Raw genomic sequence first — 18,752 nt, forward strand, 5'->3', positions numbered from 1 at the left:
AAAGGGAGAGAAATCGAGATAGGGGGAAAGAGAGATATATATTTGTACTCTAAATTTATTATAAGATAAGAGAGAGGGAGGGGGGAGAAAGAGGGACCGTGAGAGTTACAGAGAGTGTGAGGGGAGAACAGCGGTAACCTTCCACTACCTAGTATTGGTAATACGTTGAAGTTATGGTGTGATACTTTGATTCGAACAAGCCCGCTGTGGCTGTCTTCTTCGACACACCAGCATTGGGTTTGTCTCGTCAAAGTATCGAAATACGATCATTATAATCGGAGACGAGAGATGATGCATGCGTGTCTTCGTGTTTTCCAAGCCCTGAGTCTTTCGCTGTGAACGTGGGATTTTTTCGTGCGCATGTGTTCACACGGGGGTGTTCGGACACCGAAGAGAGTCTGCACAAAGTTGACTCCGAGAAATAAATCTCTCGCCGAACGTGGGGATCGAACCCACGCTGATAGCGACCAACTGGCTACAAAGCCAGTGCGCTACCAACTGAGCTACCTCCCCGCCGCGCTATCAGTGTCAAGTTACCTAAAGGCAGAGGGGAAGTGTTTAACTAACCGTATCAAGCACGCTATGTCGTGCATTCCGAACGCGTGTACTGGAGTGACTGACAGGGGCTAGTCTGGACTTGACTGCGCCTGAACTGATGCGTTGTTTCATCGAACACTGTATAGTGTCTATTGACAGTTAAAAAGAGAAGTACGCCTTCTTTTGGTTTAAATACATATATATCCGACAGTCCGAATTACAATAGAAAGGGCAAGATGAAGAAACACGAAAGCACGAGGCTCAAATAAGTGCTACCAAAATTAAACAGAAACGTCTCTGGCGAACGTTTTAAACAGTATAAGACAGTATAAGCATAATAGTATGTATACAGAATGCTATACAGTCACGCAGTCCTTCTGTTTTACTGTCCGTACTCAGATAACGGATGTTTTAGAGTCAAATGAGCTGAAGCTGTGCGTATGCCTTCAAAGAGGGCTTCACACGATTGTAACTAAAACTTATATTCGTAGTCCTACTATTATCCCGCCAGGCACTCCTTTCAATACTTTTCTTCATATACCACCAATAGTATTATGCTTTTAGATATCGTTGTTAAATGATGTATTTTGATGCTGTTACCGCTGTCTGTCTCTGTCTTTAGGTCTCTCCCTCTCTCTCCCTCTCTTTCTCCTCCTGTCTGTCTTTATTTATCTGTTTCCGCGTCGGTCTCTCCGTCTGTCCCTATCTCTGTCTGTCTCTATTTGTCTGGTTTAATGCAAGCAATGATAAGTGTATAGCCTTATCTATACATATATAATTAATATATATCATAGATTATATAATGGTATGATACATGAAGATTGTATAGGGACTTCTGCTACACTTATGGTGTAAAACACATGGGATGAATCATGCTGTGTTGCTTGAAAGTACAGACTCGAACATCAAAGCATTTGGTGTCACTCGGTTCAAAATATTAAAATGTATGGTTCGTGCACGTCCAATTTAATTGTGATTAGGCTACACAGCCATAGTATATAGGTTGTGTATATGTAACATGATGTAATCGGCGTACCGTTTCCGCACAGTCTTCGACTCGAAGACTCCATAACCCCACATACACGTGAACATCAATAGATCTCCCAAACTTCTTTGAATATTTTAATCAAAATGTTTGTAGTACATACTCAGAAGACGACCCTTCAACTCTGTTGAAACAATTCAGGGTGTTTCCGCTAAAGTGGTCTCCAAGGTTGCCGTGGATTAAATCTCATGTTATTTTTTTTGTGTGAAATGTGACGCAGGGATCCCTTTGAACCCATTCCTCTTGTTTTTTGATTGTTGGTTAATCATCTTTTATAGTTCATGTTACAAACTTCTTTAATTTGGCAGGTGTTTTTATTTTTTAATTTTGTCTTTATTTTTGGGGTCTTCTTTTACTTCATTCCAGGGGTGGGGTAATAAGCGGGCGGTTTAATGATCCTTATGGTCCCTTTGTTTATTTTCGGAGGAGGGGGGGGGGGGGGGGGGGGGTGGTGGGTGCTGCTGCTGTCTGCAGGTTATCTAACTCACTAGGCATGACTGTTTCGCTAAATGGAGCAGCAGCGTCAGTGGGGAACAGGGCACGAGACTGTAGAGTTATGGACCCTCGTGTACAATCAGTGAGAGCCATAGTGAAACACAATATTACACATTTATGAACAACACATATTAATTACTTCACGCCATTACCTCAGTTATTCCCATAGTAGCAGAAACATTTTTTTAACATTGTCAAATATACGTCAGGGCTAATAGTCTCGGGTGCTGTTTTACTTCACAGTTATTTTTCAAGGTTGTCAGTAATATCAGAATAAATATCACACACTTGAATGTTGTCCAAGAGCTTCAAGGCATAGTCACTGATGTCATTACTTCAGTTATTGTCAAGATTGTGGGTCATGAGAACCTAATTATAATATTAATAGTTTTATGATAATAATAAAATTAAACAGCAACAAAAAAATACGAAAAAAGTTATAAGTGTATAGTACTTGTCTTACATTATGATAGTCCTGATTTTGTGATAAATCGCCAATTTGCAAGTGCTCTACACAAGGCTAGATGTTATTAGAGGTCAAGGAGGTCAAATATCACGAAAAGGCGAAGCAACCAGAGCATCGGTGGCTGGCAGAGGAACCTCCCTCCGATTGGGCCACCAGAAGTAGAGGTGAAAGGAGAGGCTGGTGCAGCGGGGTGCCCGAGCCTCAGAAGGATAATTGGCGATGCAGCAAGGCCATTGATATCAGCGTGAACTTGTTATCAGCCGATGCCGTTATCGGGTTACAGCCGTAGCCCTTTCGCCGTGGCTTCGCGAGCTAGCACTGTAAGTCAGATGCTGACCACCGGTTCGCGTTCCTTTTCGTGTTGGGATCAAGTTACCGTGCCCTGGCCAAGAACGCTAGCATTGAAGAAGGGAGAGAAAAGTTCTACCTCCCCATCTTCGGTTTATGTAAACGACTAGGGCTCCTTGCATTAGGAAGTATTCGGATTCTAAATGTTTATTATTATTATTATCACTGGCAATACTCGTGCTCCTCACGGGATGTAACAAATGTTTTATGATTTTCATTAATCACTGATGGTGTGGATATTAAAGTTTCTATGCGAATCCATCCCATGATCAATTGCTATTATTGTTGCAATGGTCGACTTATCTTGTCTGAATCATGACTGATTTATTATTGTATTCATAGCTTCAAAGCGATGGTGATTGGAGTAGATTAGCTCCCCTGATCAGGGAAGCCTTAACCCTTATTTAACTATCAGTCATATGATAACCACACATATGATGGTAAAAACCCTTATAACTTTGGAACCAGCCAACCATTTTTTTTTAATGAAATTAAACATGAAGACGCAGGCCATTAGTCCCTTCATGAATTCAAAAGAGAAAAAAATCAACTCGATTTTCTGCGAAAAACATTTCGCTGTGATTTTGTAATTTGTAACTGCTATTTTGTAGACCCTTCCTCGGAGTATGTAATAAAAAAGGTTTCATTGAAATATTCCTAGAACTTTGGGAGATATGGATGTTTATGCATTGGAGAATCAAACACTAAAACCCTTATAACTTTGGAACCAGCCAACCATGTTTTATGAAATTGAACATGAAGACGCAGCACATTAGTCCCTTCAACTTAAAAAAAAATTAACTCGAATTTGTGAAACATTTCTCGCTGTGACTTGGTATTTTGTACTGCTATTTTGTAGACCCTTCCTCAGAGTATGTAATGAAAAAAGTTTCATTGAAATATTCCCAGAACTTTGGGAGATATGGCTGATTATGTATTTTGACCATCGGGCCCCGTAATGACCTTGACCTTTGACATATCCAATATAAATGTTGCACACAATAGGCTATCGTGTGTCTACATCTACCTACAAAGTTTGGTTGAAAATTACTTAGCGGTTCAGGATGTATCGCAGTTCCTATATTGTGACATACATACATGCATACTTACGGAATGGAACAATCGCAAACGTTCCCCTGGATGACGAATTAAATTATAAAAAACGTATCAGTAAAATAAAATAACAATGAACAGCACACATTCCCTGAAAAGTAATGTAGCGTAGGGGAAAGGGAGAAAAAAGTGACACCGCGTGGATTCGAACGTACGTGATTAGAACTGACATGATGAAGCAAGAGTGTCCTAACCAACTGGCCTACAAATAATTTGCAAAAGTTTCAGGGAAAAATACAGCTACGACATTACAAAAACCATAGGCAATGGATGTTCCGTTTGCCATTCCAATAAGTAACAACGATAACAACTTGATAGGTTTGAGAGTAAACTTGATTTGACATGATACTGTGTTGTCTAAAGTGTTTATTGGATTCTCGGGCAGTTTTATCCCGGACGGCTGCATGTCGAGTTTCAGGGGTGCCTAAGGGCTTCCGGCGGTAGGTAAAAATATTTAATGTTCAAATAAATCCACTTAATTAAAAAATAAACACATTAGACCCAGCCAGTCCTGATCGAGGTGGCCTCCACTGTGCCCATGCAAAAGGAATAACGTGAAAGTTGCCCAGTACCACAGAAATTATCAATTTCGTGTGACTGAGGCTACCAGTACCTGTATTAATATATGAATTATAATTGGCAACGGTAAGCGATTTCACACAGATTAGCGCGGGACAAATATTGACAGAATTTTTTTTTTTTATCATAACTGCAATGTTCTTCTCCCCCCCCCCAAAAAAAAAACCAACAACAACGCAACACCTCCTCCCTCCCCAACCCCTGAGAAGAACAGGTCCGACAAACCCCTGCGTCACCCAGTAAGCTTTTTTTTTTAAATTAACGACGCCAATGGAATTCGATCTCCGGCCTGCCTCGGACACTTTCGTTTTGTCACGTTAGGAGAGCAATTTACCAACTTATCTATTCTGCGTCTTGACAGTTCGCGTGAGTGATATTTTAGTGACTTTTGTGACATATAGACTGACCGGAACAAACGCAAACGTCCACCCTCTGGGTGACGAACAACAACACATTTGCATTCAAACGAAGTAGTTTGTTGATCATAGTGCAATTATCCCGTTTGACTTGTGTCTGTTCTCAATATGACTAACATATATATGTACTCATTTCTCCCAAATGGGTAAAGCTATTGAAACTCACTTTGGCTATGAGCTCGAGGTCCATGGGAATAAACGCTCATAATTATGTCCTGCGGATTGATGACCCTGGTGTCACTCAAAATTATCCCGCCAGGAAATGCTATTTCGTATACATGTACTCAATTGTCTAACCGGCACGGTTGGCCTAGTGGTAAGGCGTCCGGTTGGCCTAGTGGTAAGGCGCCTAGTGGTGGGTTCGAACCCCGGGCGGGTCATACCTAAGATTTTAAAATTGGCAATCTAGTGGCTGCTCCGCCTGGCGTCTGGCATTATGGGGTTAGTGCTAGGACTGGTTGGTCCGGTGTCAGAATAATGTGACTGGGTGAGACATGAAGCCTGTGCTGCGACTTGTGTCTTGTGTGTGGCGCACGTTATATGTCAAAGCAGCACCGCCCTGATATGGCCCTTCGTGGTCGGCTGGGCGTTAAGCAAACAAACAAACAAACAAACTTAATTGTCTCCAGTAAGGACACAGTTATTTTCTCCGAATTTAAGGCCCCAGTTTGTGGTGATTGATATTGATTTGCTCTGTAGTTTGATGATCCTAGTGCCAACATTATCCCGTCAGGCATGGTTTAAATGTTTTCGTTTGCACCCACTTTTCTCCAAAACTGATAAAACTGTTGACACCACTATTAGGAAGCATGCTCATCGGAGTCGATGCCGAGAAGCTCTGAACTTTGGTGACCCTAGGTACCATATTATCCGGCCATGAAGGGTTTTAATATACTGCTGACCATACACCCGTTAGGGTCCATATGTTCTATCAGCCCCAGATACTTTACTTGATTTTTGCTTTCGGTCCAGCCGACTCTTTTGAGCCATATCAGGACCAATCAGCCCGAGACGAAGACTTTAAATAATAAAACAACAACCACAGCACGAGATGATAAACGGAAAGTATTAGGATCATTATGGTCACTTGTTAATTATTATTTTGTTACCCCTTTATCACATGCCGGCTATTGATACATGCCATATCATTATTTTTGTTATCAAAACGAATACGTTGTGTGTGTGTATTGTTAGGAAAACTCCATCTTTTAGATTAGTTAACAATGTATCAAGAAAAATCACATATTTGAGCGAGTTTCTAGGTGACCCTCTTCGTGATTAGGGACCTAATGTACATCCTATTTGATCTTCCATGAATGGGTTCGGTTGATATTTGAATTTTCTGTAAAAGGGGTCGCTCAGATAATCGTCAAAATGTAACTGACAAGTCCAGTGGCTAACGAAGGAAAGCACCGATCACCATCAAGACTAAATCACTACCAGATGTCAGTAGGAATGTTGGTAACTGATCCACTGACCGCTATCATATGTTACTACTCGCGTACATTCCGTAGAGTACCTAGAGACCAATCTAGAGCATAAAATTCCCTCTGCTAGAACTGACTGGGCTTGCTAATATAAGCAAGCGTTAGTTTGTAACACATTCCCTGGCCCGTCCCAAGAGAATATGAAAGATATATATGCTACACGGAAGCGTTGTATAGACCGAAACAGTTCAAAATAATGATACTGGATTCAGACTTCAAAATTATTGTTTTCATATTAGGCCTACGAACAATAACTTACATGTTAAGAGAAATAATACATGTATTGAGAGATATTGCTTTTATTCTAGGCTACATCTCTTATGGAGGCATCTTACACACTCTCTCTCTTTCTTCACCCTCCCATCTCTCTCTCTTCTTCTCTTCCCCTCTATCTCTCTAATATTGACAACACCCCTCATATGATCACTCAACCTCTCCCCATCGCCCTCTGTCTCTCACCTTCTTACACACACTCTCTCTTTTCCCAACTCTCCTCTCTCTCTCCATCTCTCTCTCTTCAATAATGACACCCCCCATATATCACTCTACTTATCCTCCACTCTCGAATCTCCAAACATTCGGTTAAACGTGATTAACTGGTATCGTACCCCTATGACAGATAATATTCCCTATTCTCTGCATTCTCTGCTTGCTGCATTACGTTAAAGGTTGTAATGCTCTTTTTTTTCAAGCCACATTTCACGTCAACCAACTTTCATCAAGACGTTATTTAAAGCGTCAATGTAGAAATGACATTCGGAAATATTAGGGGAATCCCTGTCATAACATTTTTTTCTATTTGTTTCCCATCAGGCATTTTTTGTTTTAATCACAAGTAATATAATACAGACACACAAAGAGAGACACCTATAGTGACAGCCGCTCTATCATGCTAGGACTGGTGTCAGTATACTGTGACTATACGAGGATGTCAATCAATCAATCAATATGAGGCTTATATCGCGCGTATTCCGTGGGTACAGCTCTAAGCGCAGGGATTTATTTATTTTAATTTTATTTTATGCAATTTATATCGCGCACATATTCAAGGCGCAGGGATTTATTTATGCCGTGTGAGATGGAATTTTTTTTACACAATACATCACGTATTCACATCGGCCAGCAGATCGCAGCCATTTCGGTGCATATCCTACTTTTCACGGCCTATTATTCCAAGTCACACGGGTATTTTGGTGGACATTTTTATCTATGCCTATTCAATTTTGCCAGGAAAGACCCTTTTGTCAATCGTGGGATCTTTAACGTGCACACCCCAGTGTAGTGTACACGAAGGGACCTCGGTTTTTCGTCTCATCCGAAAGACTAGCACTTGAACCCACCACCTAGGTTAGGAAAGGGGGGAGAAAATTGCTAACGCCCTGACCCAGGGTCGAACTCGCAATCTCTCGCTTCCGCAAGAGATGTAAGCCTCTGCGATTTCGATCTCAGTGTGGCAGTACATTAATCTGCTGACCATAAACAAGGAATGCGTCCAGCTGTCTCTCTAGCTATCCAGTAGGTTTCTCAGCGTGCTACCTGCTTGACGACGTTCTAATTGATGGCACGCGAACCGTGTAATGTATAGCCACTGCGCGAGTCGAACCGCTCTACGACTAGCTGCTCCTTTCCACGGCCCCCCACCCCCACCGCCAGCCCCACGCATACCTCTCTCTCGCCCTTCCTCTCTCCCCCCCTCCCTCTCTCCCCCTCCCTCTCTCTCCCCCTCCTTCTTTCTCTCCCTTCCTCTCTCTTTAACCTTAATTGTCAATCCGTTTTTCATTGCTAAATTCATACGGATAAATAAAAGCTTGATGATTAGCAAGAATCACCTCTGATTTGTTATTTGCACTGTCACTGAAGACTAGATCGTCAGTGAAACTTAATACAGTTCGCCACCTGTTTACCTCTTTTTATATTTCAATCCAGACAGCATTATCCACCACCACCCATTATATAAACATTCTATTTTGTGTAGTCCCGATATCAATGTTGCAAACCTTTTGATGCAGCTTTTAATAATATAAGAGATTTGATTTATACGTATTCCCTGTTTCACTCAATGAATATATATATTCCCTAAAATATCCAGGTAATATACATATTTCCTGGAATTTGGATGCCATTTTTAGACGTATTCCCTGACTTATATTTAGCATTCAAAAGGAGACACTTTGATGGAGTGAAAAATCTCTCTCTCTCTCTCTCTCTCTCTCTCTCTCTCTCTCTCTCTCTCTCTCTCTCTCTCTCTCTCTCTCTCTCTCTCTCTCTCTCTCTCTTTTATGCTTACAAATATAACAACAATTGCATAACAATAAAATTTACAACACAAAATTACACTGTTTGCACCAATGAAGTGAGAAAAAATGACTTTTATATCAGCAAAATCAACAAGCCGTAATAACTCTAGCCGGGATATATTTTGTTTGTTTGTTTGGTTGGTTGTTTGCTTAACACCCAGCCGACCACGAAGGGCCATATCAGGGCGGTGCTGCTTTGACATTTAACGTGCGCCACACACAAGACAGAAGTCGCAGCACAGGCTTCATGTCTCACCCAGTCACATTATTCTGACACCGGACCAACCAGTCCTAGCACTAACCCCATAATGCCAGACGCCAGGCGGAGCAGCCACTAGATTGCCAATTTTAAAGTCTTAGGTATCCCTGCCGGGGTTCGAACCCACGACCTCCCGCTCACTGGGCGGACGCCTTACCACTAGGCCACCGTGTTGCGGTTTGGCGGGATATAGTGATCCTTACATCGTTCGAAAAAAAACCCAATACACTTTCAAACCATGTTTTTTTGCTTATTTGCTATTGTATTTGGTTGTAATATGTTATATAGAATTGTGCATGTGAAGGGATATTATATTTTTTAAATATGGAAAAAGTGAAAGCTAATTTAAAATTTATGGACAGATTAATTGATGAAAATGGCTCTCAATAACGACGCAAAAAGGATATTTACAGGAGCAAGTGAGATTTTACAATAACGTGTTTGATAAAAATGGGAATTTTGTTGAGGAGGATGCTGAAAGTAAAGTTCTTAATTCAAATATTCCTCAGTTAAATGACGAACGAAAATATGTTTTGGAAACTGATTTTAATAATAACAATAATAATGGACATTTATTAATCGCCCCTTCTCACAAGAGCTCACGGCGATTTACATATTAATTTCTGCCGTGTGAGATGGATTTTTTTACACAATACATCACGCATTCACATCGGCCAGTAAATCTCAAGCCATTACGGCGAATATTTACTTTTTACGGCCTGTTATTCCAAGTCACACGGGTATTTGGAGGACATTTTTTTTATCTATGCCTATACAATTTTGCCAGGAAAGACCCTTTTGTCAATCGTGGGATCTTTAACGTGCACACCCCAATGCACACCCCAATACCGTGTTAGAAATCGGCAGGGCGCTGTCTTTATTAAAAAAATGGTTCGTCACCAGGTTTAGACGGATTGACTACAAGTTTCATGAATTTTTTTTGGCCTAAAGTAAAAATGATGGTGGTTTATTCCCTTCAAAGTGCATTTAGAGTCGGTGAATTGTCAGATACTCAGAAAAGAGCAGTTATCACGTTGATCCATAAGGGTAAAGATTTGCTGAGAGATAGCCTTAAGAATTGGAGACCCTATATCTGTAACCAATACAGATTATAAAATGCTGGCAAAATGTTTATCGCAGCGCTTATCTGGTGTTATTTCTGACCTCGTGCCAGAAGATCAGACAGGATTTATAAAGGGAAGAAAGGCAAGTAACTTGATTAGATTAATTGATGATGTCATTAATTACGCTAATGAAAGAACTCAAGCAGGTAATATATTACTTGCCCTTGACTATGCCCGAGCCTACGATTCCATCTCAAAAGACTATGTGGTCTGGTCCTTTAAAAAAATTGGTTTTGGCGAAAAATGTGTTAAATGGATTACAGTTTTAATGACAAACACCACGAGCTGCATAAATTATATGGGTTGGATTTCGGAAGAAATAAGTGTGAATTCCGGAATCTGTCAGGGATGTCCCCTCTCACCTTTGGCCTTCGTGCTTGCTGTAGAATTATTAGCAATCAAAATCCGAAGTCACCCCAATATTAAAGGATTTGCCTTACCAGATGTAGGTTTTGCAGAACAAACATCGCGTATCTTGAAAATGGCTATGTACGCCGATGACATAACTGTTTTACTCCAAGATAAAAACGACATGGAAACGGTTTTGAAAATCATTGATGATTTCTCCAATATATCTCGCTTAAAATTAAATAAAAGTAAAACGGAAGCAATGTGGTTGGGATCGCGTAAAAACTGTCAAGAGAAATATTGCGATATTAAATGGAATACCCAGGTTAAAATCATGGGAATTAGTCAGTTTTAAAAAGGACATCCCGGCCTCTGAAATTATGGAAAATTGGTCCAAAAGACTTGAAAAAGTTGAACAAATCATTTGCAGATAGTCAAGAAGAAATTTAAGTATAAGCGGCAAATTATGTATTATTAAGTCCTTCTTAGTTTCACAATTTGTTTACGTTATGCAGGCGCTTCTTGCCCCTGTTAAAGTTCTCGATAAGTTGAATACTATTTTTTTCATGTTTCTCTGGAAAAGGAAGTATTCAAATACAAAAGCCGAAATGTATTGTGTAATGTGGTGGAAGAAGGTGGTATTAACGTGATAAACGTCCACGATATGCAGACTTCTTTTTTACTCACATGGGCAGCAAAACTTCAACAACAAAAACATGAACCGTGGACAACGATTCCATTAAGTCTTTATCAGGTATTGGGAAGAAATTTACTTTGTTTTAAAGCCACAACACCACTAAAACTGTTCCAAGGTATTGAATGCATTCGATCAAACTTTTGGACAGAAGTTCTCTTAAAATGAATCCATAATAAAGCATTGATTTATGAGAGAGAAGATCGCTTTGGCGATCAATGTTTGTGGAACAATATAAAAGTGGTTTATAAAAATAAAAGCTTATATTTAAAAAAAAAATGGATAGAAGCGCACTTAGATACGGTGAAAGATATTTGGGTTAACGGAGATATGATTCCTTTTAACCAGCTGTGCACAAAGATAGGATACAGTCCCTCTAGATATTTTTTAGTACGGCGCAAAGACTGCTGTGCGAGCGCTTGCACTTCGCAAAAACACAGCCAGCCCGCGAGCAGGCGAACACAATAATGACCTTGACACACGGAACCCTGTGATCATTAACCCCTCCGCGAGAAAGTTTCGCATGCTGATAGTCCAGTCCAAAGCGAGCGAGCCTTGCGCTGTTACATTTTGGTTACATAAATATCAGGTTAAACTAGATCACAATTATTGGCTGTTAGCAAGCAAATGTACAAAAGAAGAAAGATTGCGATTGTTACAATGGAAAATATTACATAATATTTATCCCACGAATATATTATTAAAAAAAATGAAAATTAGAGAAACAAAATTATGTACATTTTGTAAACACATTGATTATGTTGAACACTTTTTTGGGCAATGTGAGAAGTTGACGAGCTTTTGGGAAAATGTTGTCCATTATATTTTTAGAAATACAGGATCAAATGTGCACCTCTCAGAACACGATGTCTTGTTTGGTTATCAACCTAGTAATATATGCCAAAATAATAAGGCACTTAATCACATTATTTTGATTGCAAAAATGTGTATTAGTAAATATAAGTATGGTGATAGGTACGATTTGAATAGTATATTGGAAAATGAAATGTACATTGGAAGTATGTGAGTAATGTCGAGATGAGGTGAAGTGATATATGACGTTTGTGAATATTATGAGGGGGGTGGGAGGGAGCGGATGGACGAGAATAAGGAAGAAAAAAAAAAGGAGAAAAAAAAAGTAACCATGTATGGCTCCTCAATTGCTTTTTGTATAAACAACCATGCAAACCACAAAAAAAGAGAAAAAAAAAGAAACAGGTTTTCTCCAATTTAAAAAAAAACAAAAACAAAAAACAAGTCGCTTAAGGCAAAATTACTACATTTAGTCAAGCTGTGGAACTCACAGAACGCACTGCATATTTTTACAGTGACCGTAGTCCGCCGCTCGCGCAAAACGCAGTGAAACTGACGAGACTGTTTAGCGCGGTGGTGGTTTCGCTGTGCTGCATAGCACGCTTTTCTGTACCTCTCTTCGTTTTATCTTTCTGAGCGTGTTTTTAATCCAAACATATCATATCTATATGATTTGGAATCAGGAACCGACAAGGAATAAGATGAAATTGTTTTTTAATCGATTTGGGAAATTTGATTTTGATCATAATTTTTATATTTTTAATTTTGAGAGCTTGTTTTTAATCCGAATATAACATATTTATATGTTTTTGGAATCAGAAAATAATGAAGAATAAGATGAATGTAAATTTCGATCGTTTTATAAAAAAAAAATTAATTACAATTTTCAGATTTTTAATGACCAAAGTCATTAATTAATTTTTAAGCCACCAAGCTGAAATACAATACTGAAGTCCGGCCTTTGTCGAAGATTGCTTGGCCAAAATTTCAATCAATTTGATTGAAAAATGAGGGTGTGACAGTGCCGTCTCAACTTTTACAAAAAGCCGGATATGACGTCCTCAAAGACATTTATCGAAAAAAGAAAAAAACGTCCGGGGATATCATACCCAGGAACTCTCATGTAAAATTTCATAAAGATCGGTCCAGTAGTTTACTCTGAATCGCTCTACACACGCGCACGCACACCGGCACAGACAAAACTTGACTAAATGTAAAAAAAAAAGAGAGAGAGAGAGAGAGAGAGAGAGAGAGAGAGAGAGAGAGAGAGAGAGAGAGAGAGAGAGAGAGAGAGAGAGAGAGAGATGATAATAATGATGATGGAACTTTATTTTTCAAGGATAGAGGTTTAAGGTGACGCCTTTTCTTACAACCGGTCCTTACTTCTAATACAAATGTCTAATAAATGATAAACAAGTAAAGCAACATGACAAATAAACAAAGTAAACGAACGAACCAGCAAACAATCGACAAGTAAGCAAACAAGCAAATAAACATAAACAACAAAATGACAAAGTAAGGAACATACAAATCAAAAGCAAAACATGCAACATATTAATTGAGGTTATACATGTAAAGTGATCGACGGTTAAAGTTCCATCCTCACCTATTCACACTTTACTGACACTATACACAACCATCAGTGTGTATAGGAAACAGGTACTTAACGCCTTCGTCCGTACGGGTTACACACTGTGTATAGCCAAACGGTACCTAATGTGGATTTCGTACGTACAGAAGTCACACAGATCCGTCTGCGTATGACCGGTACCTAAGGTGCTCCTCGTCCGTATGTGTGTGTGTGTGTGTGTGTGTGTGTGTGTGTGTGTGTGTGTGTGTGTGTGTGTGTGTGTGTTGGGATAAGGGAATATCCGCTCTCAATCCGTTACATTGTTGTATATTCACGATCGCCCGTATGTGCCCGTGTCTGAGAGTGGGTTCCCCTGACTTTCGCATTTCAGCGATTGAGAAAAACCAAAACAACTTTTCAGTGTTGGACTACCAGGAACAGCTGTCTAAGGTGTCTGGAATTATTTTCTTTGGATTTTGTACCCATTAAATCGATCTTTCAGGACGAGCTGCTATCACTGTAAAGTGACGTGTTCCACTTTTAAAAACACTTTCTGTAACAAGTTTACAACACAATGTGACGTAGTACATAGTTCTACTAGCAAAAGCAGCACACGTGGTAGACACTAGTGTTCAATATTGGGAATATTTTGAACGCGCATTCAAAAAGCACACAGGCCATGTAAGCTGTATTTAATTGAGATATATTTAATTGAACTACCAATCCTGTTTGTTTAGATCTTTTTTTTATTGACAAAACGAGCCCAGATTATTTTCCCGGATGGCGACAATCATTTTGTTTTTAATGCTAATGGTTGGGTGTCCGTCTTCCTCAATACGATATACAATACAATCCGCAAAAAAATCCACAATACAATCCACAACACAATCCACAATACAAAATCCACAATCCACAACACAATCCACAACACAATCCACAACACAATCCATAACACAATCCACAATACAACCCACAACACAATCCACAATACAACCCACAACACAATCCACAATACAATCCACAACACAATCCACAATACCAAGATCTGAAAGTGCTGAGGAATGTGAGATGTCGTGAAGGTTGTACTTACTTGAGCAGGGCATCGTCTCTGTCGTTGACCCTGTCCTCTCCCAGTGATGAACACTGGTAGTAGCGTCTGGCTCCTGGAAAACAAACACAGCTTTTATGTGATTGCTCCACGGGCTTACAGGCATGCAAAACACATGGATGCGCAAGCGCCGTACGCACCGACGCTGGCAAGCACGCACGCACACGCATATATGCACACACACATAAGCACTCCCGCACGCACGCAGACAGTCAGACTAAGAGACAGGTCATGACAATCAGGCATACGGTCGGACAGAAAGACAAGATGCAGATACAAAAAAACACAAGTGCTCCGTTTCTATGTTTGACAGTTAATGCAAAACTCTTGCTTTACGTTATCAAAGCAGGGCAATGATGCCCAAAGAAGATAACTATTAGCTTACCTGGGGAGTCATATGGTGTGTTCTGGCAATACACAACCAGGTCTGAGAGCTGGAGCGCGCGTTTCTGGTTCCTCTCTTGTTTCTGCTGCTCCTGGTGCTGTGTAGTAAGGTCAGATAAGGTTAGGTAAGGTAAGGTAAGTTCAAGTCAGTTCAGGTCAGGCAAGGGACGTGTGTTACTATTAGTGAAGCCGCGACTTGCTTCGGTCTCTATAATTCCTATAAGGTACGACGACAACAACAACAACAACAACAACAACAACAACAACAACAACAACAACAACAACAACAACAACAACAACAATTGTACACTTACCAAAACATCCATGCGTGACTGTCCATCTCGGATAGCCAATACCCATTCCTCTAGCTGCAGCAGCGACTCACAGCCGAACTGTAAAGGTTGTGTGTAGCGTGGGTGACTGATGCGGAAACAGTACAGCGTACGTTGGTTCTCGAGGTAGGGACCGTTGTCTGCAGGTAGAAGAACACATGTATTGTACGTCACATTACAATTCTACACGCTCGCACGCACGCACACGCACGCACGCACGCACGCACGCACGCACGCACGCACACACACCCACACACACACACACACACACACACACACGCACGCAAACATGCACGCACACGCACGCACGCATGCACACAAACACGCACGCACGCACGGAGTTATGTGACTTACAAATCTGTATCCCTGTGCAGAGTTTCTTTAAATCCAGTCTCTTCTGAAAGTCTCATGAGGCCAAAGCTTAAACTTTCCAAGAATTTCTTTGTCGAGTTTTGAGCTAAGAGTATAAACAGTATTCATAGCCGTCCGCCCCGTGATCGGGAGGTCGTGGGTTCGAACCCCGGCCGGGTCATACCTAAGACTTTAAAATTGGCAATCTAGTGGCTGCTCCGCCTGGCGTCTGGCATTATGAGGTTAGTGCTAGGACTGGTTGGTCCGGTGTCAGAATAATGTGACTGGGTGAGACATGAAGCCTGTGCTGCGACTTCTGTCTTGTGTGTGGCGCACGTTATATGTCAAAGCAGCACCGCCCTGATATGGCCCTTCGTGGTCGGCTGGGCGTTAAGCAAACAAACAAACAAACAAAGTATTCATAGCCCTAGTTCATGACATTAAAAAGTCATTTGGTAAGACAAATTCAATGTGCCTTTTTCCTCATTCGGTCTCAAATTAATGCAGCAAGCAAGCAACTGACCTAGTCTGCAGTCCTTGAGGTCCAGTGTGTCTTCCTTGCCTCTCCCGCTGTCAACCTCTGAGGGACGCCGGCCATCAACCGTGTCTTCAATAACCTGTCACACACATTTCATATCAAATGCACGTGAAGCACGTTACGTTTTTACAAAGCTGGTGCTGTCGGCCTCTGTGGGACGCCAGCCATCAACCGTTTCCTCAATGTGTGATGATGGGGGGGGGGGGGGGGGGGAGAGGGGGGGGAGTTGTTACCTTTCACTGTGCAAGCATTTTCGCGAAAGTGCCTATTTTTCATTTTAGAGATCTCAGTCAAGCGAGAGGTTGTGAAATAAGAGCATGGCACTAAATACACACATACACACATGATATACGCGGGAAGGAGTTTATTATTTTTACACCCCCGGTATAGGGGTGTGTATAGGATTCGCTCGATGTGTTTGTTTGTTTGTTTGGGTGTGTGTTTGTGTTCGCATATAGATCTCAAGAATGAACGGACCGATCGTCACCAAACTTGGTGAACAGGTTCTATACATTCCTGAGACGGTCCTTACAAAAATTGGGACCAGTCAAACACACGGTTAGGGAGTTATTGGTGGATTAAGATTCTACAAGGACTTATAGCGGGACATATTAATGGTCAAAGGGAAATAACCTTCTCAGTTGGTGGCAGTGAGAATGGTTATTTCCCTTTGACCAACGGGGGTGTTTTTCCTACCTCGGAGGAATTTCTTGTTTTTATAAAGAAACGAGAGCTACTGTACGATGATCTTTCTCTTTCTGCACGTTCCCTCATGTTTTTGCACGGGTGGATTTTTACGTGTATGACCGTTTTTACCACGCCATTCAGGCAGCCATACGCCGATTCCAGGGGAAGCATGCTGGATATTTTCGTGGATTACATGATCTTTTCCGTGCGTACTTGGGCTTGTGCTTGCGTGTACACACAAAGGGAGAAAAGGCACTAGCAGGTCTGCACATAAGTTGAACTGGGAGATCGGAAAAATCCACAACCGTAAACCGCCAGGCGGCCGCGACTGGGATTTGAACTCACGACCTTCCGATTAGGAGGCCGATGTCTTATCCACTACGCCACTGCGCCCGTCTGTACGATGATAAAAGTGAACTACACACCTGCACGTAGCTGGCAGGGAAGGCCTTCTGTTTCTGGGTCATGTAATCCCCTTTCCACCTGCAGAAAAGAAGGTAACAATTAATGAGGATTTCTGTTTACTACGACGTAACTTACGTGACCAAATATTCTAAACACAACAAACTACCAAAGAACTGGTCACGACCAACAGAGGATATGTTGTGGATTGATTAAAAATCAGACTGGGTCGAAATTATAACTTTTTTTTCTCTCTTTTTAATTATTCTTTTTTGAGAAGGGGGGGGGGGGGGTGCTGGTCACTGAAAATAAGAATGGTAACAGAACTTTAACACGCTAAGCAAAAACCATCACACACACGCGCACGCACATACACACACACACAAACACACATCCTGACACACACACACACATACACACACACACATACGCACAGGCACACACAGGCACACACACATACACACACACACACACACATACACACACAAACGCACACAAACACGCATACTTGACACACACACACACACACACACACACACACACACACACACACACACACACACACACACACACTCGTACACACACACACACACACACACACGCGCGCGCGCGCGCTTCGTGACAAGGTTGTTTTAAATGCAGCGTTGTTGAAAAGAGAGGCAGGGGGAAATCAAGGGAGGTTACCATGCTTTGTCCTCCACTTTGACGTTGGTGATAATCGCCCCTCGCGTGAATGACATCTCGTTCTCCGACTGACGGCCGATGAAGTCATACAGAGCTCGCACCGACACCTGAGTTACAACAGAACTGAAGATGTAAACCTGGCAATGAATCCTGATTGAAACGTTTGTGAAGAAAGGGAGTTCAGTACGGGAAAATCACGGAGAGAGATTGTTGTTATTATTATACTCTTAGCCTACTGAGTTTATGAAATTCTTGTAATTGATCAGCTGATTCGAATACAGTCTGTTTCAATGACGGTGGCGAAACAAAAAGTTCTGGCGAAAATGCAATTGCCTCTTTCTCCACAAATTTGAGCGTTTCGTCTCTCGGTCCAGTCGAAGCTGGCTTGGTGGTTTACGTCTGTACGAGTTTACTGTGTGTTGTTCTTGGTCGCCATTTCGGTCTGGGCTGGTTAAAGACAGTCGGATAACAATGGTTGTGTTTCCCCTTTCAGCGATTCATTTTGACAACGTCAGTTTGTTTTCTGCCAGCAGGACACCAAAAAGGTTGTCCAAATCTGTTGGGAATCCAACAACTGGAGACATGGTGGAATTGTAGCTGAATAACTTTCAAATATGCGAGAGCTTTCAAAATCCTTCCTGTCACCAGCAAATCTCGCGCGCGAGAGAGAGAGAG

The 18,752-nt window shown here is 41.3% G+C and overlaps 1 protein-coding gene across 2 annotated transcripts in view; it reads right to left on the minus strand.

Moving 5' to 3' along the window:
* LOC138962062 (1-phosphatidylinositol 4,5-bisphosphate phosphodiesterase gamma-1-like) overlaps positions 1 to 18,752 on the minus strand; it is an 89,386-nt gene that overhangs the window by 12,762 nt on the left and 57,872 nt on the right. For both annotated transcript variants that reach the window (XM_070333770.1, XM_070333778.1), the window contains exons 25-30: positions 18,078 to 18,184; positions 17,417 to 17,474; positions 16,290 to 16,383; positions 15,398 to 15,555; positions 15,085 to 15,181; positions 14,682 to 14,754 (exon numbers count right to left, since the gene is read on the minus strand). In XM_070333770.1, the coding sequence (XP_070189871.1) occupies positions 14,682 to 14,754; positions 15,085 to 15,181; positions 15,398 to 15,555; positions 16,290 to 16,383; positions 17,417 to 17,474; positions 18,078 to 18,184 (587 nt within the window). The remainder of the gene's footprint in view (positions 1 to 14,681; positions 14,755 to 15,084; positions 15,182 to 15,397; positions 15,556 to 16,289; positions 16,384 to 17,416; positions 17,475 to 18,077; positions 18,185 to 18,752) is intronic.

The sequence above is a fragment of the Littorina saxatilis genome, linkage group LG1 (assembly GCF_037325665.1).
Source record: "Littorina saxatilis isolate snail1 linkage group LG1, US_GU_Lsax_2.0, whole genome shotgun sequence".
Lineage (NCBI taxonomy): Eukaryota > Metazoa > Mollusca > Gastropoda > Littorinimorpha > Littorinidae > Littorina > Littorina saxatilis.